Source organism: Schistocerca gregaria, chromosome 9, assembly GCF_023897955.1.
Source record: "Schistocerca gregaria isolate iqSchGreg1 chromosome 9, iqSchGreg1.2, whole genome shotgun sequence".
In the NCBI taxonomy this organism is placed as follows: domain Eukaryota; kingdom Metazoa; phylum Arthropoda; class Insecta; order Orthoptera; family Acrididae; genus Schistocerca; species Schistocerca gregaria.
In genome coordinates, this window is record NC_064928.1 from 237,490,068 (window position 1) to 237,517,267 (window position 27,200).

General features: G+C 43.3%; 1 protein-coding gene across 5 annotated transcripts in view; it reads right to left on the reverse strand.

The window, feature by feature from the left end:
* The window catches only part of LOC126291656 (nuclear RNA export factor 1-like), a 190,704-nt gene that overhangs the window by 131,697 nt on the left and 31,807 nt on the right, over positions 1 to 27,200 (reverse strand). For all 5 annotated transcript variants that reach the window (XR_007551835.1, XR_007551834.1, XM_049985228.1 and 2 more), the window contains one exon: positions 2,322 to 2,431. Coding sequence is in view for 3 of the 5 variants with exons in the window: in XM_049985228.1 (XP_049841185.1) it covers positions 2,322 to 2,431 (110 nt within the window). In the remaining 2 variants the exon portion in view is untranslated. The remainder of the gene's footprint in view (positions 1 to 2,321; positions 2,432 to 27,200) is intronic.

The window sequence follows — 27,200 nt, forward strand, 5'->3', positions numbered from 1 at the left end:
TTCTAAACACCAGTTCACTGTGAATGCTACAGGCTACACTAAAACTTTGGTTAAGTTGCGTCATGCCCTTTGCAATGAACACAACAAAGTTAATGCTGATGGTGTCAAATTTCTTCATGGCAATCTTCGCCTCGCTATTGCTGCTCTTGTTCATGAGAAAATTGCCAAATTTTGGTGGTAGGTGCTCCAGCATGCTCCATACAATCCAGATCTTCCACCATTGGACCTTCTTCTGATTGGCCCCAAGAAGAAATTCCTGATCAGCCAACGCATTGTGACAAATGTGGAAGTAAAATCGGCAGTCCCTACGTGGCCATATACCATCCAAATGCAAACTGATACCACTCGGGGAGAAATGTGTTGAGAATGTTGGTGAATATGTAGAAAAGTAAGTGAAAGATTTAAGTTGATTTGAGATTTCTTTTGTTTTGTTACCTATTAAACTTTTGGTATTAAAATTATTGTTCATTACTTTCCAATCTTTCCTCAAAGCTCGCATATTGCTGACAATACATCCTGACAATGTTATCCAATGACATGTACCCACACATATTACTGCTCTTTGTACTAGAACATATACGGCCACTAGTGCCGAGCAATGTATAAAACTCATATAAATGATCACATTATTGTCAAAAGGATAGATTGCTACTCGCCATACAGTGGACATGCTGAATTTCAGACCAGCACAAAAAGAAGACTGCTAAACAAGTAAGCTTTAGGCCAAAAGGGGTTCTTATGAATTAGGCAACACACACGCATGCGCACGCACGCGCGCGCGCACACACACACACACACACACACACACACACACACACACACACACAAGCGCGCGCGCGTGTGTGCGTGTGCGACCACTGTCTTAGGCTGCCAAGGGAACACTGCTTGGTCTCAGCAGCCAGAGCCAGTAGTCTAGTGCGCGCGCTTGCGTGTGTGTGTGTGTGTGTGTGTGTGTGTGTGTGTGTGTGTGTGTGTGTGTGTGTGTGTGTGCATGTTGTCCAATTCAGGAAAAGGCCTTTTGGCTGAAAGCTTAATTGTTTAGTAGTTTTTTGTATTGTGTCTGTCTGCAACTCAACATCTCTGATGAATGGTGAGTAGCAATCTATCTGTTTCATACTATTGTCATTATTCTATTCTGGATTTTTCATTGTTTTAACTGAACAACCACTCTTTCCTTCTCATCTTGTCCAGTAAGTCTCCCCTGACCCCTGGGTTCCCCATTTCCTGAAACTCACTATTCTCTTTCCTTCACCCCTTTTCCTTCGCCTCCCACCTTCTGCCTGGAGAAGGAGCCACTGGCTCTGAAAGCTCGCAAATTTGAGTACTTTTGTACATGTTTTTTTCTGCCGTCACTTGGTGAGTAGATTTTCTATGTAGCCAATTACATTATATTTTTGAAAACTGATCATTTTCATTCATGAGGAATAAAGTTAGAAAGAACAAGAGAAATCAGACTTTGAAGATGCATTCTTCTTAAGTAAGCAGAATGCTACAGAATATTTAAATCCCAAACTGATATCTTTACCTAGAATCTTACCAGAACGTTGAAACATGATTCTGAATATCTCATTCGAGCAACTGGTCTTAGAATTGCCAAAAGTATGAGAGAGTAAGTACCAGTTACAGCTCGACTGGCAAACACTCTTCTGATTTCAACTATTGGTGATTCATACAGAAGTTTAAAGTATCTTTTCAAATCGTACTATTCACCAATAAGTCTCTTGATACCAAAAGTATGCAATGCTTTTGTAGGAGGACAGAATGACTTCATTAAGGTAAGTTTGAAATAAGAATACAATTTTTAAGTATATTTTATTTTTGTTGTTTCTGACAATATGTCATGCTTCCCCTTTGTTCCCATCTGCTGCTCCATTTTTTTCAGCCATAAGTGACAGCTTGGTCTCAGTGTGTGAAGTAACTGATGTGTGCTTTGTAACCCATCGAATCACACTCGGATTTTTCCCTTTCGCATCAGTGTTTGCTTTGTTGCACCCTTTAAGTGACATGTAAATGGGCACTAAGTTTTCTTGTCAGTGAATTACACAAATAGTCACAAATCGGTGGCTGGTTGTGTTATTCACCAACAACTGTTAATAGCCACAGAGTTCACAAGTTCCAGCATGGATAAAATACCACACAGCATTCTGTTAAGGTTATTCCAACCATATGCATATATAGTCATTTTGATTTCCCTACCACCTGATGTAGTATTTATACAATTATAAACTTTAACGTCCATCAACATAATACAAAAATTTTGTAAAAAATTGCTATCAACATACTATCACATAGCTTTCTATATCAAAAACTGTCATACTTACAGTGATTTGATGCCACTGGCTGGCAGAACTTCCTAGGAGAATATCACTATTAAGTGCCACCATCGTTGCTGCATTTGAGCTATTCAGTTCCAAAAACTCTTCCGAAATTCCTGTTCGTAACAGAAGTAGACATTTTATAATGACATACTTTGATAGTTGCAATTGAACAATCACATCTTAAGAGACACACGCACAATGGTTGCCTGTTTCCGTACACAACTATCAACAAAAATTGAGTCTTTGCTGAGACCAGGAAAAGTTGCTCATTAATGGAACGGAACCCATTACAATTTGAGGATACAGAACGACGCACAAAGAGAAGATGCATACATTATTGAACAATCACAGCATATTCTCTTTTCTTTATGGTGTTGGCAGGAAAGGACTCGAGAAGGCTGGACAATAGGCTTCTGACATACATTTGAGAGGAGTGGGCACATGATCAGGAGAGGAGGGACAAGAGATGATCCAGTTGGAGAGGGTTGGAGGGCAGAGGATGGACTAGTGGGCTGAGGGAGGTAAGTGTACGGGCTGAGGAGGGAGGGGGGGAGGCAATTGCACGGACAGGAGAGGGGGGAAATGCACGGCCAGGGGGGAAGGAGAGTGCACGGCCAGGGGCGGAGACGAGTGCAGGGGAGGCAAGTGCACGGGCCGGGGGGGGGAGGCGAGTGCATCGGCTGGGGGGAGGCGAGAGTACAGGCCGTTGGGGGCGAGTGTTCAGGCTGTTGAAGGTGAGTTTGCGGGCTGGGATAGGTGAACAGTGTGCCAGGCAGGAGGGAGGGTGGGTTAGAGTGAGCCTGGGGATGGCAGCAGGCGAAAGGGCAGGACATGAAGGAGACAAGAAGGTTGGATAGACTTTAGAGAGAGGTGAAGATATGAGCCAGATGGGAAGTGAGAGGATAGGGCAGCGAGAGGGAGGGGAAGGTGGGCCGATGCCAGGGTTGTAGGTGAGAGGATGGGGAGGAGCATAGACCAGGTGAGGGGATGGGGCAGGGAGCAGACAATATGATCAGAGGGAGCAGGTTCGACAGGGGGCAGGTGGCAGACAGGACGGAGGGTGATGCGAGTGGTGGGCCGGGGGGAGGTGGTGGGCCGTACGGGGGAAGGCAGCTGGCGGGACGGGGCAGGCAGTGGGGAGGGGTGGGTTACCGAGGGCAGTGTACGGGTGGGATGGTGAGGGCAGTGTACGGATGGGATGGAGAGATGAGTGTACGGGCTGGATGGCATGCGGAGAATGTATGGTCGCGACGAGGGGAGGTGAGTGTTCAGACGCGATGAGGGGAGGGGAGTGTACAGACGCGACGAGGGGAGGGGAGTGTACAGACGCGACGAGGGGAGGGGAGTGTACAGACGCGACGAGGGGAGGGGAGTGTACAGACGCGACGAGGGGAGGGGAGTGTACAGACGCGACGAGGGGAGGGGAGTGTACAGACGCGACGAGGGGAGGGGAGTGTACAGACGCGACGAGAGGAGGGGAGTGTACAGACGCGTCGAGGGCAGGGTAGTGTACAGTCACGACAAGTGGAGGGGAGTGTACAGACGCGATGAGAGGAGGGGAATGTGCAGACACAATGAGGGGAGGGGAGTGTATGGACATGACGAGCGGAGGTCAGGGGAGTGAACAGATGCTACGAGGGGAGGGACCTGTACAGACACGATGAGGGGAGGTGAGTTGTCGAGTGCCGAGGCGAGTGTACGACTGCTGAGGCGAGAGTACGGACATGATGAGGGGAGGTGAGTGTACGAGCGCCGAGGCGAGTGTATGGATGCGATGAGGGGAGGGGAGTGTACGAGCGTCTAGGTGAGTGTACGAGCATCGAGGCGAGTGTACAGACGCGACGAGAGGAAGGGAGTGTACGACTGCCGAGGCGAGTGTACGGATGCGATGAGGGGATGGGAGTGTACAATTGCTGAGGTGAGTGTACGGACGCGATGAGGGGACGGGAGTGTACGAGCGCCAAGGCGAGCGTATGGACAGGGTGTACGAGTGCCGAGGCGAGTGTACGGACAGGACGAGGGGAGGGGATGGGAGGGGAGTGTAGGAGCACCGAGGCGAGTTACGGACACATCTAGGAGAGGGGAGTGTACGGGCGCTGAGGCGAAAGTGCGGATATGACAATGGGGGGGGGGGGGGGCGGGCGGTAGAGTACGAGCGCCGAGGCAAATGTACAGGCACCGAGGCGAGGGTACAGACAGGACAAGGGGAGGGGAGTGTAGGAGTGCCGAGGCGAGTGTACGGCCAGGACAATGGGAGAGGAGTGTACGAGCACCGAGGCGAGTTACGGAGAGAGGAATGTACGAGCACCAATGCAAAAATACGGACATGACGAAGGGGAGGGGGGGTAGAGAGGAGAGTACGAGCGCCGAGGTGAGTGTACGAGCGAGGAGGTAAGTGTACGAGCGTCGAGGCGAGTGTATGCACACGACAACGGGAGGGGAGTGGACAAGTGCCTAGGTGAGTGGACGGATGGGACAAGTGGAGTGTATGGGCGTGACGAGGGGAGTGCACGGACGGGACGAGAGGCGTGCACAGATGTGACGAGGGAAGACAACGGACGTGACGAGGAGAGTGCATGGATACAATGAGGGGAGTGCATGGAGATGACGAGGGGAGTGTACGGACATGATGAGGGGAGTGTGAAGATGGGATGATGGGGATAAAATATATGGCATGTCATTGAGCAAATTATATTTATAATTTTTTTCTAAATTACATGGATAACAATACATTTGTATTATTAAATGTAGTCAATTGTTGGAAGATGAGACGTCGTTTGATCCTCATTGTTTTTGTGTTCTCTTCGACAAAGGCTGGACTGATGCAGCTCTCCATTCTACTCTATTATGTGTGCAAGCCTCCATCTCTGAATAAGTACTGCAACATAAATCCTTCTGAATAAGCTTACTATATTCATCTTTTGGTCTCCTCCTAAAATTTTTACCCTCCATACTTCCCCTTCAATACTAAATTGGTGATACCTTATTGTCTCAGAATGTGTCCTATCAACCAATCCCTTCTTTTACCAAAGTTGTGACACAACTTTCTTTCCTGCTCAATTCCTTTCTGTACCTCCTCACTATACTCTGGTCATCATAAGAATAAAGCTGACGTAAACATTACACCATGTATTATTCTGTGTTTGCTTGAATTTAATTGGATTTCATTACATGTGGACAGCACTGGCCAGCCAACAGTTCAACTAACCTACAGGATTGAGAAGTTGCAGTAAAAGCTATAAAAAGAGACAAGTAAAGAAAAAACATAGCTTCAAATGTCATTCAATTTTTGAAAAAAATTGAATAATATTCAGCGAAACTGCAGTACTACCTTGCGCTTCTCAGGGGATCAGACGGAAAGCATAAATGCCTTCATGCCGACCTAACATAGTATTCTAATTACGAACAAGAGTGATGAAAACTCCTAACTTAAACATAGGATAGTTCTTCTGAGTGAGGTATATGGGATGCAAAAGCATACTGCACGGATTTCACCATACTGTTGAATACCAAAGCCACTGAAGGTATCAATTACAGTTAGTTGTCGTAATCTCTTAGTTCCTTCCCTACATGAATCTAGGAAATACATTTCAGTTCTGGACCCATCATCTGCTTATGTTGATAACGAACCCAACTAGGTGCCACATTTTCTCCTTTCTATGTTCCACCAGCGTTCAGCAGTGACATGCATTCGTTAGTTCCATTATGTCTGGCAGCTTAACAGTCTGATTGTTTCTCTGGCCAAATCCCTTAAATAGGCTACAGATCAGTGCGGTTGGGTTCATATTGTAATGGTACAGTGAAAAAGTAAAAAATGCTGCTTTTGTATGCTGTGAAAATGATTGTTTTTCACATTTCTGCGACACTTATATACAACTGTGGTATAAGTATTTGGTTTTTCATTTTTGCCTTACAAATTAAACAGTTATGTTTCCTTTATTTAAGCAACCTTCAGTCTTTCATAAAATATCAATAATTAAGAATTTATATTTGAAATGATAACAAATTTTGTGTGCAATATGTAACTAGAAATACGAAGGCATGCATCATTCATAAAAAGGATGACAAATTTTACAATTATGAGATTTAGGTATTTCAAATTGAATGAGAAAAGATTATCTCTGTAAATTTATTAAAAACATTAAGAACTACATATTTCTTGGCACTTTTTAACCATGTTCCACACATGTGTTTCACTATGGAACAGGAAGCAGCCTCAGCCATTTTCATACTGCATACGAACAGCGTGACAATCAAAACACAAAAGTGCAGAGGCTGTCTCAGTACACGATTTTTGATATAAAAACTATTTAGCTAAAGCATTATTAAGAAAAATGTTGATGGCTATTACCAGATTTGAGTATCTTAAAGTTTGATTTAATGTAACTTAGTAATAATACATCTAACACGTAAGCAGGACCAATGTCCAAGGTCATAACAACACCAGTGTTCATCTGCTACAACTTCTGGCCAATCATCACACATATGTTTGTTTACATCAGGTTTATTCTTATGGTGATGGAGTATAGTTACATGACATACCAGGTGTACCGGTATGAAATGAGCGTTTTTTTTCTTTTTTTTGTGAAAATGAAACACTAATTTTGAACTGAAAAGTAAAAACATTTTATTCAAAGTACTGACCATTGCATTCTATACATTTTGAACACCTTTCTGGCAATTTGTGGACACCATGCCAATAGAAATGTTCGTCTTTTGAAGCAGACCAATCAGACAACCTATTTTCGACTTCTTCGTAGGAACTGAAGTGTTCCTCAGCCAATGCGTGTCCCATTGATGAAAACAAATCGTAGTCGGGAGGGGTCAAGTCTAGTGAATCAGATGGGGTAGCAGCTCCCAGCCAAGTGTTTTGATTGTATCCTGAATCAGTTTTGCTTTGTGTGCAGGTGCATTGTCATGTAAAAAAATTACTTTGCCATATCTTCTGGCCCAGTCTGGTCTTTTTTCGATCAATGTGTAGTTCAAATTGATCATTTGTTGTCTGTAGCAATTAGTATTCACAGTTTCACCAGGTTTTAGAAGCTCATGATACACGACATCTTTCTGATCACGCCAAACACAGAGCATTGTCCTCTTGCTGAATCGATCTGGTTTTGCAGTCGATGTTGATGGTTGTCCTGGATTAACCCATGATTTTTCCCATTTAGGATTCTTAAAATAGGTCCATTTTTCATCACCAGTAACAATTCGATGCAAAATTGATTTTCTTTCATGTCTTTAAAGCAAAATTTGACAAATGGTTTTTCAGTTTTCCATCTGTCTTTCATTCAATTCATGTGGCACCCTTTTCCACACTTTTTGATCTTTCCCATAGCTTTCAAACGGTCAGAAATTGTTTGTTGTGCAACATTTAGCATTGCTGCCACTTGCTTCTGACTCAAAGCATCATCTTAGCCTAATATTGTTGCAAATCGGTGTCTTCGAACTTTTTTGATGGTCTTCCATGTTCTTCATTTCTTACATCAAAATCATTATTTCTGAGCCGTTGAAACCATCTTTTGCATGTTGCTTTTGATAGAGCATGATCACCATATGCCTCGACAAGCATTCAATGTGACTCTGCAGCACTTTTTTTCAAATTAAAACAAAAAAATTAGTGCTTTCCGCAAATCATCACTTTCTGGTACAAAATTTGACATTGTTAAAATGATGAAAACATATGATGATGTTTGTTCCATGACTTAATGTATACTAAATATCTTTGACAGATGTCATATCAACCAACCAAACAAACAAAAATTAAGGCTCATTTACAACAAATGTTCCCTATTGATACATTTGTATCTTAATGCTCATTTCATACCGGTACACCTAGTACTCATCTTTTCTTCAGCATTTTTCTGTAGCATCACATCCAAAAGTTTATCTTCTGTTCATGTTGAAACTGTTTATTGTCCATTTTTCACTTGTATACATGGCTCCACTCCATACAAACACCTTCAGAAAAAACTTTCTAACACTTAAATCCATATTCAATGTTAACAAATTTATCTTCTTCAAATATGCTTCTGCTGCCATTACCAATCTACATTTTTATCCACTCAACTGACAAGGCTGCTTTCGCAGTGGCCCGATCTCTGATGGGGTAGGAAAAGCATGACAGGACTGGGGTACGTAGTGTTGGGTGGGTGGATTGGGCAAATCTTGCAACTTGGCCCATCACAGGGATGCAATCCCAGTGGCAAGGGGTTGGAGGTGGCAGTGTCACAGGGATGGACTAGAACATGTGGAGATTGGGTGGGCAATGGAACACCACTTTTGGAGGCAGCTCCTGATTTGTAAAGAGAGAGAGAGAGAGAGAGAGAGAGAGAGAGAGAGAGAGAGGGAGAGAGAGAGAGAGGAAGTTACAGTATTCGGGGCAGCAGGTGGGGAGGAGGGGAGGGTGTTTGAAATTTAAACTTCTTAAAACATAATTTTAATGCTTTCATGTGCTCTGAAAAGGTTGAATACTACTTCTGTACTGATGCCACTACATATAAAGTGCTGTTAAGAGGGATGGGGAGGATCTTGGGAAGGATGTCCCTCACTTTAGATCATGGTGAGACCCATTCTCCTTGTCAAGGTTTTGCTTATGTCTTATCATTTCCTGAAATGAGGGATGTCCTACCCAAGGGACCCGCCCCCCCCCCCTCCCCACCCCTCGTACAGTGGTATTCCATCACCCACTCAACCTCCATCCCTATGCCACCCATCGTAGTTCATCCCTACGCCATCCACACAGAACTCCTTGTCACAGGGTAAGATCTGGCCAATCCACCTACCAAGAACTTCCTGCTCCAGCCCTGTCACAGGCCCATACTACCAATCAGAGGCCAAGTCACCTGTGAAAGCAGCCACATCATATACCAACTCTGCTGCAAATACTGCACTGCCTGTTACATCAGAATGAGTAATGACCAGGTGTCCAGAAGGGCAAATTGTCTCTGTCAAGCTGTTACTGAGAACAAAGCTGACCACCCAGTGCCTCAATTTGAATGGCTGCTTCATAACCTGAGCCCTCTGGATCCTTTTCTCCACCGCCACGTCCTCTGAACTAAACAGAGAACAGTTATACTCGCAACATGTCCTACACTGACATAATTGTCCCATAACCTAATGTCTTGAACTTCCTCCATCCAACAATATCCTCTTCTCTGTCCTGTCATCATATCCCGATTCACATCACTTTTGATGTATGTCACTCCCCGCTGGCTCCAACAACTGTTCATCACCCCTCCGTCCTGTATTTCTAGCCACAAAAGAGACTGTGTCCCTCCGAGCTGCCAGCCAACCAACCAAACCGCTCTCAGTGCCTCCGTCTCCTCCCTCCCTCCACCCACTCCACCCTAGCCCACCTGATGAAAAGCAACACTGGCACTGTCTGACAAGAAGGCACCCGGTAAGTAGTGTGTGAGTGTGTGTGAGTGTGTGTGTGCGTGTGTAAACTATAGCTCGAAAAAGGATTGCCCTGAAAGCTAGCAGTTTCCTTTCTTTTCTTTGTGCACCTATTGCTGTGCTGTCTCAACAAGACACAGCCAGGGCAAAAGCATCACAGGTGCACAGATGCAAACTGGTGCCAGTGCCATATAGACTCCCCACTCGGTCGGGTTCCACCAGCGCCACGGGTGGCGCTGAGGATGAAGATATCGACTTTGCCTCAGCAAATTGCCATCTGAGTACAATCTGCCAATGACCATACGACAATGGACAGGAGACTACTCAGAAGACAGAAGAGCAGGTCTCGCCTACTCAGTTATACATAATCGTACACAGCTGACTTAGACAAGAACGTCATTTAGTGAACTCTAGAAATGAACACACAGTTGTTGTATACTGCATTTGCTATGTACTGTGAAGTTTACCTATGATTATTTGCACTTAACCGTTGAGGGCCTTTTTTGTGTTATATTACAAGCAGTGTTGCAGAATTCAATGTTCAATAAATCACAAAGATAAGTAAACCTGTTTAACTCATTTGTGTGACTTTGTTACTAATCTGTTGGAGTGTTGTAGAACTTCCATTCTCCTATCTTGTTACCTGACCCTGGGGCACAGCTGTATCACAGTGGCAGGGAGAAATTGTGGTCTACTACAACACAAGCAGTTTCACAAACTCGGCCTACCATAACTACAGTGGCTACTTGGCCTCCACAGCAGTAGTGACGAGACCTTTACAAAACTGGCGACAAAGTGGCAGCTTCAGAAGCCAGAAGCAGTGGCGTGACTTTTGCTTCGAATTTAAAGTGTTCTTATTTGCCTTGTTTCTCCTAATCCAACACTGCATATTTGTGATATTTTTTTGTTCTAGTTGTGGTACACTTCATTTATGAAACAACTTTTGCTTTTGTGTCATTGCTATAGTCTAACTAGTTACAATGTCAACCTCACCCACTACCCAACCACAATTTATAATTCATTATCCCGTGATGCTACCGTCCTTATGCCTGCACCGACTCTGGCTCCAAATCCAAAAAAATCTGCCAATTGTATCTGTTTCTACCGAATCATTGCCTAATGTGGATGTACAGTCGCTGCAGAAACTTAATGCGTTCCTTCGATTTCAGATGCAGTCACTTCACAAGCTGACCTAAATCATAACACAATTCATCACATAACAAGCGACACATCAAACAGTAAGCTTCTGTGTCACAATTCCTGCCACCATATCACGCCTTTGACGCAGACGCAGAAGACTGGATGGATTATATTGTACAATAGAAGGGCCCCTTAGCAGCCTACCAAATATCAGGTATTGTGATGCAGGCTTACTTCCTTCCCATCGCTGGTGTATCAGTGTATAGGACTTCTACAAAACTCTTCCCTACACCATGGCCTGAAGACATCCCCCATGAGACAGTCAGTGCGTTAAACGAATACTATGAAGAGCATAGCAACATTGCAGCTGCAGAGGTTTTAGTATTTTCATTTAAAAAAGCGATCAGGAAAAACATACCGTCAGTGAGTGAATGAATTACAAGGCTCAACGCAGAAATGCAAGTTCTGTGGGGAATGTGGACAGTATTACAGTGACTCAATGATCAGGGGTGTAATCACACAGAATGTGTCAGACAACAGAATCAGGGAACAGATTGTGAAATAGTAGTAGTAGTTTATTCATCCAGAGACAATGTACATTGAATGGATTTCGTCAAAAAATACAAGTCAGTATAAACTTGAAAACTTAATAAAACATGGAATAATATAGATAGAAAGGTAAAAATTGGCACACATGCTCTTGGAATTACATGGGATTTTTTTTTTTTTTGGGGGGGGGGGGGGGGGGAGGTTTCACAAAACATCCGACAGATGGTGCTGAACAGCAAACCGTCACTGACTGCGCATGACACATGACAATCGTGTTACAGAATCGCATCATACCCAGCCTGGCTGATAAACACCTGCTGGAACATATGATGTTTATGCAGGATGGCGCTCCACCCCATATTGTTAGATGCGTGAAAGATCTCTTGCACGCTTCGTTTGGTGATGATCATGTGCTCAGCCGCCAATTTCGTCATGCTTCGCCTCCCAGGTCCCCATACCTCAGTCCGTGTGATTATTGGCTTTGGGGTTAGCTGAAGTTACAAGTGTATCGTGATTGGCCGACACCTCTAGGGATGCTGAAAGACAACATCCGACGCCAATGCCTCACCATAACTCCGGACATGCTTTACAGTGCTGTTCACAACATTATTCCTTGACTACAGCTATTGTTGAGGAATGATGGTGGACATATTGAGCATTTCCTGTAAAGAACATCATCTTTGCTTTGTCTTACTTTGTTATGCTAATTATTGCTATTCTGATCGGATGAAGCGCCATCTGTCAGCCATCTTTTGAACGTTTGTATATTTTTGGTTCTAATAAAACCCCATGTCATTCCAAGCATGTTTGTCAATTTGTACCTCTCTATCTACATTATTCCGTGATTTATTCAGTTTTCAAATTTATACTGACTTTTTGATCACCTGGAATATATACATAAAGAGTGAACATACTCAACACAATACAAATGTGCATAGTAGACTACACAACATCAGACCACATTGAAATAGCATGTACAACCTTGATTAATTACATTAATGTATGAGAAAGACTTTTTACATGGAATACACAGTTGATATTTAGATATAAGACATAATAATTCTAACACTTTTGTACACATTATTTATTTAGATCATAGCAACAGTAAGATAAACATTACTATTGGCACAGAACACATAAATCTAATTGTTTTGTATGCAGCTATTCCAGGTATTTGTTTACACTATTATAGCAGTTGGTCATTAAAAATTTGAATACTGCTTCTTTAAATGAATACAATTTTTTTTATTTCTTTTATCTTTACCGGTAGTTTGCTATACAATTTACTTCCTTGTATGTTTGTTTGTTTCTGCCAGAGCCTTGTTAACTCTTTTAATATGAATGTCATTGCACTTTCTTGTGTTGTAAGTATGTAGATTCGAGTTGGATTGGAAATTGTCAATATTTCTTTTTACATTAATTATGCTTTTTTGTATATAGAGGCACGATAAGGGTAGAATATTTAGCTGTTGAAATAATTGCTTTGAATGAGTTAGCCTTGAACTGTTGGTAATTATTCTAACAGCTCGTTTTTGTAGAGTGAAGATGGTTTTGTGATTTTTCTTTTATGATGCCAGAAGGTGAGGACATAGGTAACAGCAGGATGTATATAAGAGAAGTAAACATTCTGCTACATTCCCTACTACATACAAAGTTATTCTGATCCTGCTCCTGAGGAGGTATTGCAGATCACTGATCACCAAGACTCTTGTGATTTTACTATAGACAGTTTTGTACTGTAAAATAGAAAGGCGCAAATAGCTCTAGTGGTACACGGTCCCATAAAAAGCCACACTTAATGGCACACAAAGAAGCCTCGTGGACAGAATGCCGTGACACATCAACAGCTTACGCGTAAGCTGCACTTTGCTCACCAACAGTGTGGTACAAAATCTTGCCCCCAATGCTATACAGCACATAAACATGAACATTGCCCATCCTACCAAACCACTTGCTACTCCTGCCATCGAACTGGACACATACGTAGTGTTTGCTTAAAAAGACAAAAATCTCCAGATCACAATGTGAAAATATTGCGCCCAGCTACGCACGTGCATGTTGTAAATTCGGACTTCTAATTCCCCTGTACAATGTCTCTCTAATAAAGTGTATGTACCTTTAGTGATTGCCACACAGTAAAACTTCAATTGCATACAGGTGCATCAGTGTCCTTGTTAAACTATGAAACTTATTAACTGTTAGGCATACCAAAACTGTGTCAATCTACAAATACACTTACAGTGTACAATGGCCAGAAACACCTAACATTGTGGCCACATATCACAATCTGCATAAGACAGTTTGCTTCCAAGTGCTATGAAGTAGACAATCAGTTAATAATTTTTGTCTTGACTTATTTGGGGTAAACATTGTGGCCAATGTGCTAGCTGTGTCATTTCATTTCAAGTGACAGTGTTGCTAAGCTTTGTGACAAATTTCAAGAATCGTTTGCTCCTGGTGTAGGTAAAGCGAATAACTTTGTAGTGCAAAAGACACTTAAGGACAATGCCCAGCCGCACTTTTTCAAATCGTGTGGAGTGCCTATTGCACTTTGTGAACAGCATGCAAAAGAACTGGCTCACCGGCAAGAAAATTGCATAATTGCACCAAACTCTGCAAGTCAGTGGTCTTCCCCAGTAGTTTATGTTCACAAACCATCAGGCAGAATTCAGATTTGTGCTGATTTCAAAGCCACTATCAATCCTCAGACAGTTGTGGATACTTATCCGCTGTCTCAGCCTGACAAACTCATGCATCGCTTAGGCGCAGGTCGTTATTTTTCAAAAATTGACCTTTGTGATGCCTACCTTCAGACTTCTCTTGATGAATCTTCCCAAAATGTGTTTGTCATCAACACACATTTAGGGCTTTTCAAGTTCCATCATTTGCCTTTCGGTACCACATCAGCACCTGCCATTTTCTAATGCTACCTAGAACAGCTGACTACTTCTGTACCTCCATGTACAAATTACCTGGATGATATTGTAGTTGCTGGTTGCACAGCAGAAGATCATTTTGCCAATTTGTGCATTTTATTTAAAGTTCTGTCTGAGGCCAGAGTCATGTGTAATAAAGAAAAGTGTCTCTCTCTTACCTGATGGAAATAGAATATTTAGGTCATGTTATCAATTCTCAAGGTGTTCATCCGACACGGGCACATTTGCAAGAAATACGTGATTTCAAACCGCCTCAGAATGTCAAAGAATTCCGATCTGTCTTAGGGAAGCTCCATTATTACATTCGCTTCATCTCTAACACAGCTCATATAGCAGTACCCTGCATCGTCTTCACCACAAAAATGTTACTTTTGTTTGGTCCCAAGATTGCAACACAGCCTTTCAGAAAATGAAAGCAGCATCACTCTGTGATCAATGCTTGGTTCATTTCAATCCAAACAAACATTCATTTTGGCCACAGACGCATCGTCCTGTGGAATTGTTGCTATTTCGTCACACCAGGTTGGTTCATCAGACAGACTTATTGCCTACACTTCCAAGCTTCTGAACAACGGTCAGCAGAACTATTCCCAAATAGAAAAGAAAGCTCTTGCCATCATTGTCAGAATGACTAAATTTCACCAGTACTTATATGGTCGAAAATTCTATTTGGTCACGGACCACAAGCCTTTGCAGCCACTCTTCAATCTAGCCAAATCGATTCCTATTCGTATTGCTCAAGAAATACAATGTTGGGCTCCTCTTCTCTCCCACTACCAGCATGAGATCATTTATCGGCCCACTTCTAAGAATGTGAACACAGACATTCTCTCATGTCTACCTATGGGACCTGATGCTGACTTCGACATTTCTGAAGCAGCATCTGATGCACAAAAAATTCACGTTGCCAGGCAGTTTCCCCTGAATTAGTGCAAAGTAGTGCAAGACACTTCTGATCCTGATTTGCAAATTTTACTCCAATTCATTCATACTGGATGGCCATCTTCTTAGCTCCACTGTTCGTCAACATTTTGCACGTCGACATGATCTTTCTGCTGTTCAGGGTGTCATTTTGCTTCACACAGAGTCAGGACATTTTCATGTGGTGATACTGAAAGTGCTTCAAAGACATGTACGCAGCTTACTGTATCAAGGTCATTGGGGTGTTGGCCACACAAAACAATTGCCACATAGACATTGCACACGGTTTGGCATGAGCGCGCAAGGAGAAAGGATGTCTGAACAGTGTCAAGCGTGTGAGGAACATCAAGATACCGCTCCACAATGTTTTATTTGAGTGGCCCAAGGTGGAAGCACCTTGGCAGCGTGTGTATGTCGATTTTGTTGGCCCTTATTGGAACACACACTGGTTAGTAGTTGTTGATTCATAAATTCCCCTTTGTTGTTCCCATGTCACCGACATCATCTCGCTCCACTTTGCAAGCACTTCAGTCCACATTCTGCATTGAAGGTCTACCTGAATTGCTTATCACGGACAAAAGACCTCAAATCTTCTCTGCAGAATTTTAAAGTTTCTGTGCAGCGAACGGCATACACCGTCTCACCTCAGCACCATTTCACCCACAATCAAATTGTGAGGCTGAACGTTTTGTTTGCATGTTCAAACAGCATATGGACCAATTTTGCTAGCATCATCCACGCGAACAAGCCTTGCTTAGCTTCTTGTCCACTTATCGCTCCGAGCCCCAACAGCTCTTCACCCACAGAATTGCTACATGGTTGACGCCAACGCACACTCTTGCATTTGTTCCATCCCCTGCTGTGGTCAGTGCCTACGGACTCCAGTCAGCCAACATATCAGACTACCTAACCTGTGTTTTACAAAATCTGTGGCAGAAAGAAGTCACGGGAGTGTGGCATCATTACTAATTCAATTAGTTGGTATATGTTTCGAGATCCCGATCGAATGCAGAAGTGGCGCCTAAATAAAATTCGTCCTTGCTGCTTGAAAAGTTCTGCCGCTGTCCACAGACTCCTGGCCTTCCAGGATGATGCAACCTGAGCAGCATCCATCAGAGTGGGGTCTTGCAACACTGTTTCTGGAGCTCGAGCCGATGGATGTCAATCCGACACCACATCCATCCAGTAGCAAGCGTCCAGCAGCCCCTCCCACGCCACGACTGGCGGGTCAAACCTGTGCCAAGGCCTACCGAGGGGGCTCCAATTGGGAAATTGCCATTGTGGATTCATGTGCAATCAAGGAGATGCCCTGCCAGTGGGTGCTGGGACCCTCCGCTTCGTTTTTTGGCCAGTATTCCCTCGCAGTCTTGCCGGGGTGTGAGCAGAGACTCGGCATCAGCTACGGCAATGGCCACTGCTTCAACACTGGTCCCAATACCCAAGCCTCCTCCTCACAATCAGTATGGTGTTCGGCCATACGCGACAACAGTGCTACGTTTTCGGGGAGTGCTGTGTCATTTGAACAAGACACAGCCAGGGCAAAAGCACCACAGGCACAAAGATGCTAGTTGGTGCCAGTTCCATAGAAACTCGCCACTTGCGTGAGTTCCATCATCGTCACGGGCGGCATTGAGGATGTAGGAATTGGCTTCACTTCGGCCAATTGTCAGTCGAGTACAATCTGCCAATGATAGAACAACAGACAGAAGCCTACTCGGAAGATAGAAGAGCAGGTCTCACCCACTTGGTTATAGATCATCATCTGTGGCTGATTTAGACTGGGAATGTCGTTTAGTGAACTCTGAGAAATGAACAGACAGTTTTTGTAAATTGCATTTGCTATGTACTGTGAAATTTATCTATGATTATTTGCATTTAGCCATTGAGAGCCTTTTTTTGTGTTATATTACAAGCAGTGTTGCTGACTTCAATATTCAACAAGTCACAAAGATAAGGAAACCTTTTTAACTCATTTGTGTGACTTTGTTACTAATTTGTTGGAGTATTGAAGGACCTTTGTTCTCCTGTCCTTTTACCTGGCCCTGGGGCATAGCTGTGTAATAGTGGCATGGACAAAGAGTCTTAGCAGTGTACTGCACCAGAAACCACTTCACAAACTGACAAACTCGGACTACCATAACAACGGCAGTAACTCAGCCTCGACAGTAGTAGTGAGGCGGCCTTTACAAAACTGGCACTGAGGCTTTACAAAACCTATCAACAACTCAATGCTTCTGCTCTTCGGTCAGTGCTATTCTTTACTCCAAAGTATTTACACCAACACTATTACAATACAGGCGGGCTGGAGTGGCCATGCGGTTCTAGGCGCTACAGTCTGAAACCGAGCAACCGCTACGGTCGCAGGTTCGAATCCTGCTTTGGGCATGGATGTGTGTGATGTCCTTAGGTTAGTTAGGTTTAATTAGTTCTAAGTTCTAGGCGACTGATGACCTCAGAAGTTAAGTCGCATAGCACTCAGAGCCATTTATTACAATACAGATAAAGTGATTTTTTTGGTGGAGATGCATCGAAAGGCCTTATTACAAATAAAAAGCAATTTATAAGTTGTACAAAATCTATATAACAAATAAAGTACATAACTGTGTTTACAAAAAGATCTCTTCCTAAATAGGGGGATATGTAGTGATACATACAACTCCTGAGGAGTAACACGTAGTCTTAAGTCTTCTTATCAATGAATGATCCTCACAACCAAAAAGTTACAGGATATGAAATTTCAAGTTACAGATATTCTGTGGGAAGGTTATTTTTATTTGCAAGTGGTGAAGGATGACACGCGTCTTCACCACGGGATGGCAATTGCAACAACTTTGCAAGAGAAAATAATTGCTCAGATGCAACTCTAGAATGCCCACATATTGCACAGTCTGCTTTGAAGATGCACTGAGTTCCTAAGAATCTAAGTTACTAAGCAACTATTTTGCAATCTGGAAACAGTAACAGTTTGCCTGACTGCAATAAAACTATGATTTTCAATATTTCACCTAATTACGGACCAAATTTAAAACGCTGTCAACCTACTCACATTAAGAAGTATAATTTTATGTTAGCCCGCACAGTTAGCCATGAGGTCTAACGCACTGCTTTCCGGGCAGGAAGACGTGTGGTCCCCGGCACGAAACCGCCCAGCACATTAATGTCGAGGTCCGGTGTGCTGGCCAGTCTGCGGATGGTTTTTAAGGCAGTTTTATATCTATCTCGGCAAATGTGGGCCAGTTCCCCTTATTGCACCTCAGTTGCACTATATGGGCGATTGTTGTGCAAACACTTTCTCCACAGACTCGTACACCATAATTACTCTACCACGCAAACATTGGGGTTACACTCGTTGGGCGTGAGATATTCCCAGAGGAGGAGGAGGAGGAGGAGGAGGGGGGGGGGGGGGCGCACTGGGGGCTGAACTGCACAATAACCCTGGGTGTGGTGTGGGTGGACTGATGGGGCCTGTTGTGGGGTTGTGTACCACTGAGGGCTACAGCAGTGATGAAGCCTCTCCAAGTTTTCTAGGTCCCCAGTTCCATACAATACAAAACAATACAATACAATAATCTTATGTTAAACAACAACACATATATTACAGAGAGAAACTGTGTTTATCTCGAGGCGGTGTAATTGACAGTGTGCATAAACCCAGACTTTCTTCATCCAGTATCTGAGAATGACAGCATGTAGAGACTTCCAACAAACTTGATACATAATTTTGAACATTTGTAAAACTTTTTATCACTTACATCCTTAACATCAAATACATATCTGGGAACCTAAACCATACGTTCAGGCCTCTGTCAACAATCTGCACTGTGGCACCATGTCAAATGCTTCACAGAAATATGGGAACATGGAATCTGCCTGTTGCCCTTCCCTCCATGATTTGTAGGATATTGTGAGAAAAGGGCACACTGAGTTTTGCTGGAGTGATGGTTTCTAAATACTTGCTGAATTGTTGACAGAAGCTTTTCAGCCTCAAGAAAACATATTATATTCAAACTAAGAATGTGTTCAAGAACTCTGCAGCAAACTGATGTTAAAGATATCGGTCTGTAATTATACTCGCTAGTTCTTTTGCCTTTTTTGTATACAGCAGTCATCTGTGCTTTTCTTCCATTGGCTTGAGCCATTTGCTGGATGAGAATTTGTGATAAATGTAAGCTAAGTAAGGGGCCAACACCACTGAGTACTCTGCGTAAATTCACTGAACTGGGATTCCATCTGGACCAAATGATTTATTTCTTTTCAGCTCTTTCAGTTGCTTTTCTACACCACAGATGACAATTCTATGCTCTCATGTCAAAGTCTCCATGAGATTCAAATGACGGTATGATTGTATGATCCTCTTGTGTGAATCGTTTCTTAAATCTGAAGTTTGAAACTTCAGCTTTCCTTTTGCTGTCTTCAATTGCCACACCACAACGGCTGACAAGTGACTGGATAGAAGCTTTCAACACACTTAGTGATTTTATGTACGACCGGAATTTTCCTAGGTTCTCAGCAAGATCTTTCGCATTTCTGTTCTTAATGATGCATGAATTTCTACTCATTTTTGCCTGTCAAAACCTGCACCCTCTTTTTTTGAAAGAGTGTAACAACCCCTATTTCTTCAGCATTTCCTGAATTTCTTTTATAAACCATGGAGGATCTTTTCCATCCTTAATCCACATAGTTGGCACGTAGTCCTCAGAGTGTGATTTACAATCATTTTAAATTTTACCCACAATTTCTCAACGTCTGTCATATGATACAAAATAAACTAAATGATGTCCATTCATTGTCCACGTGGAATGTCCATTCACTGTCCAAGTGGAATGCAAACAACTGCTTATCTACTTTTTCTAGCATAAACACTCCCCTGGCCTTCTTAATGGAAATATTAAATTTAGTAACCGCTGTCACTATGATGACATCATTATCATTAATACCTATTTCTATTCTAACACTATCAATAACGTCTCGCCTGTTTGTAAGTACTAGGTCTAAGATATTTCCATTGTGTGTGGGTGCTGAACTACCTGTTCATAACAGTTCAAAAGTACTTCACAAGACTGTCTGCCTCTACAAACAGTGATTCTCCTCACCCCCTCCCCCTCCCCACCCTCGTCTGGCGCAATGGATGCATAAATGTCCCAGCCTTTACTCGGAAGTAAGTTAATGTTGCCTCCAACTACAATCTGGGTATTTACATGCTACTGACCGTGGATTTCCTTTGAATACCTCTAGAGCTAACACAGCACAACTAGGTGGCTGATAAAAGCATCCTACAGTTTACCTGATTTCACCTATACCTGTTATTATTATTTGTCATGTGACTAGGACCTCCCATCGGGTAGACCGTTCGCCGGGTACAAGTCTTTCGATTTGACGCCACTTTGTCACTTTGGTGACTTGCGCATCAATGGGGATGAAATGATGATGATTAAGACAACACAACACTCAGTACCTGGGCAGAGAAAATCTCCGCCCCAGCCGGGAATCGAACCCGGGCCCTTAGGATTGACATTCTCTCGTGCTGACCACTCAGGTACCGGGGGCGGACACCTAGACCTTGTTATGTATGACTAGATAACAATGCTGTCACACTCAACTTTGACCTCAATAGACACAATAGTTCTGTCAACTGCAATGAGCACTCCCCCTCTTATGACAGCTCACCTGTCTTTTTTGATAAACATCCCATGAATTGCTAAATATCTCAGAGCTTTTGAGTGTGAGAAATTTGCTGAGGGTCTGTAAGCCCAGGAGCTTTATTATGAATAATTAAACAATTTACTGTTAAAATTCTGACAGCCAAAGTGTTCATCAGAGTACCTCAACCTATCACGAAGCCTATAAAACCCTCATTGCACTCCACAAGTACTACACTAGCAGAGAAGCAACTTCCTTTGTGTAGTGCATCCCTGACCTATCACGAAGAAGCCTACAAATCCCCACCCAATAATTCAGGTCCAGAAAATTGCAGCTGAGACTATCACAGAGGCGACAAAGCCTTCGGTTGAGACCCTCCATTCGGCTCCGTAACAAATGATCCCCATCAACTCTGGGAACAATGCTGCAAATTGCAAGTTTTGCAGGCTGCACATGAGGTCAGCATCCTTCACCACCTCCACCAGCCACCTGCAGGAACTGAGGATGGCCTCAGAAACCACGCAAAAGGCTTCACTGGTGCCGACACGAGCAACAACTTACAGACTACTGCACTCTACGTACTCGACAGCTGCAGGCAGGGTCTCCTCCACATGTCGGCAGAGATCCCCTCAGCAAAAATACGGAGTGTACGCTGGAATTCTTTCTAGGCGGGACATTATTTTCCTTAGGGTCTCCATAACTTGCCTAACACTGGATCTCCCAATAACTAGTAAAGCCCTGCCCCTGTGTGCCTGCACAGTCCCTGCTGAAGGAACAGCCACCAGTCCACTAGTAGGGTGAATGGACGAGACTAGAGAGCCAGCCTCCTCTCACCCAGCAGTGAGCACATATTCCCCACATAGGATATGCCAAAAGATGTCTTTGACAGCTGAGCCCGTGGGCAAAACCAGTGACATCTGACATGTCCCGTGCAGTGTGCCAGTATCTCCACAGTCGAAGCACCCTGACACGGCATCCCACAAATGGTCGACTGCGGCCGTAAGCATCTTCAGTTGTCTGTTCCTGCATCCGCAGCACACACAGCACGCACGTACCCCTACCCGTCCTAGCAGCAGTAACCTTAGAATTAAACTATGAAAACAAACATAAAAAGTTAAAAATGTGGCTCTCTAGTCTGCTGGTACTTCACCAATGGAGGCTGGCAGCTGACTAAGCTGTAGGCAGCAGTTACTGGTCATCAAAAAACAAACAAATAAATGACGATTGTGGGAGTGTACACATTACCAATGTTAAAACTCGTTACTGTACCTCTCATAGACAAAAATGTGCAATGAATTTAAGAATTAAACTTCACAAGCTCACAAAAACGTGGAAAAATTTAATAATTGAACTGCGACACAAACAGAGATGCTAAATGTGCTCCTTGCTAGCCTACTGGTGCTTCACACACAAGGGCTGACAAACCACTTACCAGTGACTGTAATACGTGGTTGACTATGGAGTAATGGAAGAAAGAAATTGGGTCAGATGAGTCTTGTTGCACACTATTTCCAACTTCTGGTATAGATTATATCCCAACAGCAAAACATGGTAGGGGTTCAGTGATGTATTGAGAAACCATATCACAGTTTTCTAAGGACCCAACAGGTACTGAGCAAGGTCACATTACTGCCGAGGATTGTGTAACCATTTTGGCCAATCAGGTCAGTCCCACAGTACAATGTTCGGTCCCCGCCAGTGACTCCGTCTTCCACCACGGCACGGCCCCCGTCCGTACAGCTCACGCTGCCCCAAACCGGTTTTGTGAGCATCGGGATGAACTTTCACACCTCCTGTCGCCACCACAGTTGTCAGATCTCAAATTTATTGGGCCTTTGTGGTCTACTTTGGAGAGAATAGAGCGTGGTCACTAGCCAATGTCGTCTTAGTTACCTGAACTTGCCACTATTTTGGAGGAAGAATAGTATAAGATTGCCTCATAAAATGTACAGGACCTATATTTATCCATTTTGAGACAACCAGAAGCTGTTCTGAGTGCCAACAGTTTCCTACACTATATTATGGTCGGTAAAGTGTTGTGGTTTTGGTGTTTCTATATTTTTATCCTCCCTCTGCATATCTGAGAAGAGAATACACAAGTTAATAATTGAACTTGGTCTTCATTCATTATTCAATTGAAGTTTTAAATTTGATGTAACCTTACTTAATCACACAAAGGATTTGTCAATGGAGAAGTCCGATTAGTCTTACAAGATATCACGGTCAATAGTAAAGCTTAAGAGGACCTAATTAATATTGCAAGTTACAATTCAGGACGAATACTATAAGAAGGTTCGGACAGACGTAGGTCACCGTGGTGTTTCAGAGATGAAAGGGGTTGCACAGGTCAGAATAAAGAGGAGAGCTGCAGCACACAAGTCTTCAGTTGAATACCACAATGACAAACAGTACACTTCCGAATACAACTCACGCATACAGATTTTGACAAGGTTATGTTCACATTACAATCACTACAAAAATTAAAAGATCCATGACAGGAGCCAGCTGTACCCTGAACGGCTAACTACAAACACAAAAAATAGTGCACACACTTTACTGTAACATATCAACTGTCTTTAATATAAGCACAACCGCTAGCCAGGTGTTAGCCTGAACTGTATGAGAGTTGTGGAGAGCGCTCTCTCTCTCTCTCTCTCTCTCTCTCTCTCTCTCTCTCTATATATATATATATATATATATATATATATATATATATATATATATATATATATATATATATATATATATCCCCCTCTACCCCCCCTCCCCCACCACCACCACCAATCATCAGCCATCTTCCCTCCCATCTTCCCTCCATCACCTTTCACTTTTCAGACACTCCACACTGTACAACCTCTCTTACTGCAGTTAGCCTGCAGTGCCACTTCAAGGGAAACTTAAGGGTGAACGTTACTTTTGCATTCCATTCATTACCAAGTAACGTAGCTCAATGAAATGTGGATTGTACATAGAAAGAACTACTGCAGTATCGTACAGAAGGTAAGTGAAAGAAATACACAATCAGACAAACAGAAATGACATATTTATTACGAGACAATAACCACATCAAAGTCACAGCAACTTACAATGGTCCCCTGGACATTAAAAATGGCAGGACATTGTTCTTCATAAGCTGTCTCATCACCATGGACAGTAATGTATGCTCTGCAATGTGCTCTAACACTGGCCACAAAATTGGTAAGGAGTTCTCGTGGTAGGGCATTTCATTCCTGAGAAGGCTGACAACTGCCGGAAGGTCATCGGTGCAGGTGCACAAGCTGCAATACGTCTCCCTGACGCACCCCACATGTGCTCGACAGGATTTAAATTGGGAGGAATGGATAGACCAATCCATTTTCTGAACATCCTCTCGTTCTGAAGGCTCCTCCACCTGTACAATTTAACGTGGTCTTGTATTGTCATTAATAAAAATGAAGCCAGGGTCAAATGCACCCCTGAGAAGACATAAGTGGGGGAGGAGTACAGTGTCACAATAATCCTGCTCGGTGAATGTACCGTCTTCAAAGATTTGGATGTCGGTATGCCTGTGCGACATTATGCCTACCCCTGCCCGATAACACCCGGAATACTAAGAACGTCGTGTTCGACAATGTCCCCGGTCGCATTATACGTTACAATCTCTAGCCATATATGTGGCTTTTAACTTGAGGTGGTATGCTATGTCTTAAAACAAATCTAATAGTCGTGCTACAGGTAGGTAAGCATACAACGTAGAAAATCACGTAACTTGTTATTTGATACAGCTTTGATTGTACACTGTCACCTTTGGCCCAACATCACAAATCTCAAAACTTCCTGGCAGATTAAAACTGTGTGCCAGACTGAGACTCAAACTCGGGACCTTTGCCTTTCGCAGGCAAGTGCTCTACCCACTGAGCTACCCAAGCACGACTCGTGCCCCGTCCTCACAGCTTCACTTCTGCCAGTACCTCGTCTCCTACCTTCCAAACTTTACAGAAGCTCACCTGCGAACCTCGAGACAATGCATCAAAAAAGAATTACACCCAAGCAGTCTGAATAACTTCCAAATGTCGTATTGATGTCTGTGATGGAGGAAGAAACTGATTTCACAAGTTTTCTTCTCCAGATAGTGAGAGAGGAAGTTCATAAGGCACTTGAATTGCACAGTGAGCAAAAAACCGAGATGCTTCAATAGGTCATAAGGGAGGAAGTGGAACAGACATTGAACCCAATCTCTCGTCCTTCATTTCCCTTTAAAACGGTAAAAAAGTTGAGACTCAACTGAAGTTAGGTTCCTACAATGCCGCATGAGGAACCTGCTTGGGCACCAAAGAAGACTGATGTCTGGAGGACCCAGGATAACCAACCAGTATGTTTCCACTGTGGACAACTGGGACATGTGGTGGGCTACTGTCGAGAAAGGTGACAGATATTTGACGATGCCTGTGCCAGAAGACAGCACACCAATCTTAGCCAAAACCAACTACGGGATGACAAAGATGAACAAGATGTGGGTGCAGGATGACGTAGGTCACCATCGCCGCAAGCTAGCTGCTGGAGATGACACTCCCCAACACCATGGAGGTGAGGCCGCTGAAGAGAAAAATCGTCCACCGTCGATCACTACTAAAATGATAAGAAACTACATCGATATCCTCATGGATGGCCGACCAGCCCAAGCTCTTGTGGACTCTGGAGCATCATATTCAGTCATTTCGGAGAAGTACCGTCGCCAGTTGCAGAAAACCATATTTGTCGACAACAAAACATCTCTGCTGAAGGTGGCTAATGGGAAATATGTAAAACCTACAGGAGGATGTACCATTCGTGTGGGTATAAGTGGCCATACACAGCCCTTAGAATTCATCGTCTTACAAGAGTGTAGTCATGACGTCATTCTCGGATAGGACTTTTTGAAAGCTTCTCAAGCAATTATAAATTGTGGTTGCCCGAAGATTATGCTAGATGAGATACTGTGAACAGGAAGATGTGCAACCGGGTGTGTGGAGACTATGTGTACTGGATGAAGTGATCATTCCTGCAGTCAGCACTAGGAAGGTAGCTCTCATGTGTCATGTCATGCATCAACCCATGGACCTTGTAGTGGAATGTAAGAGAAGCATACCACTGGAGAATAGCTTGGTCATCCCAGCCTCCATCGTCTCGTTTATGAATGGATTTGGTGAATTGTGGATAGTTAACTGTCGCCGAGAACCACAGATCCTTCAAAGACACATGTGCATAGCAAACGCTGAGCCGTTAATTGCAGAACAGTTGAGCATCATAGAAACCTCCCATGCTGAGTCTGTGGGCTAAATTAGTGCTACCACTACAAGCCAAGATCTTCTAGCTCGACTATCACCAGATCTCACTAAGGAACAACAGAAGAAGCTATTTGCCGTTCAAGAGTTCTCTGAATGCTTCAATCCACAGGTGAAGAGTAAATTAGACAAACTGATGGTGAAGCAATGGATTAGCACTGGAGACCATCAACCAATAAGCCAGAGAGCGTACCATGTGTCAGCAATGGAACGTCGAATAATTTGCAATGAGGTAGAGAAAATGATGAACAATGAAGTCATTCAGCCTTCGCAGAGCCCATGGTCGTCACCAGTGGTTCTCGTCAGGAAGAAGGATGGCAATTGGCACTTTTGTGTTGATTACAGGAAGCTTAATAACATAACTAAAAAGGGCATTTCCCTCTTCCACAAATTGACAATACACTAGATTGTCTCAAGGGGGCTAAGTTTTTCTCAACCATGGACATGTAGTCAGACTACTGGCAAATCAAAGTAGATAAGGCTGATAATGAGAAAACTGCTTTCATAACCCCTGAAGGCCTGTATGAGTTTAAGATAAGGCCGTTTGTTTTGAGTAATGCACCAGTAACTTCTGAACAAATGATGGAAAATCTTCTAAGGCGCCTGAAGTGATGACATTATAGTGTTCTCAGAGACATTTGATGAACATGTAAAAAGACTGAGGGCCGTTCTTAAGTGCCTCCAACAAGCCAGACTGAAAAAGTGCCTCCAACAAGCCGGACAGAAACTTAATCTAAGAAAGTGTCTCTTTCGAGCAAAAGAAATCAAAATACTTGGGCATCTTGTGTCAAATGAAGGTGTGCGGCCAGACCCAGAAAAGGTGAGAGCTATAACAGAATATCCTATTCCTAAAAGTATTAGAGATGTGAGAAGCTTCCTCGGATTGTGTTATTATTACCAATGTTTTATCAAAGACTTTTGTATCAAAGCCAGGCCACTCCAAAAGTTGTTAAAATGTATTGCTAAATTTCTCTGGGGTTTTGCTCAACAAGATTCTT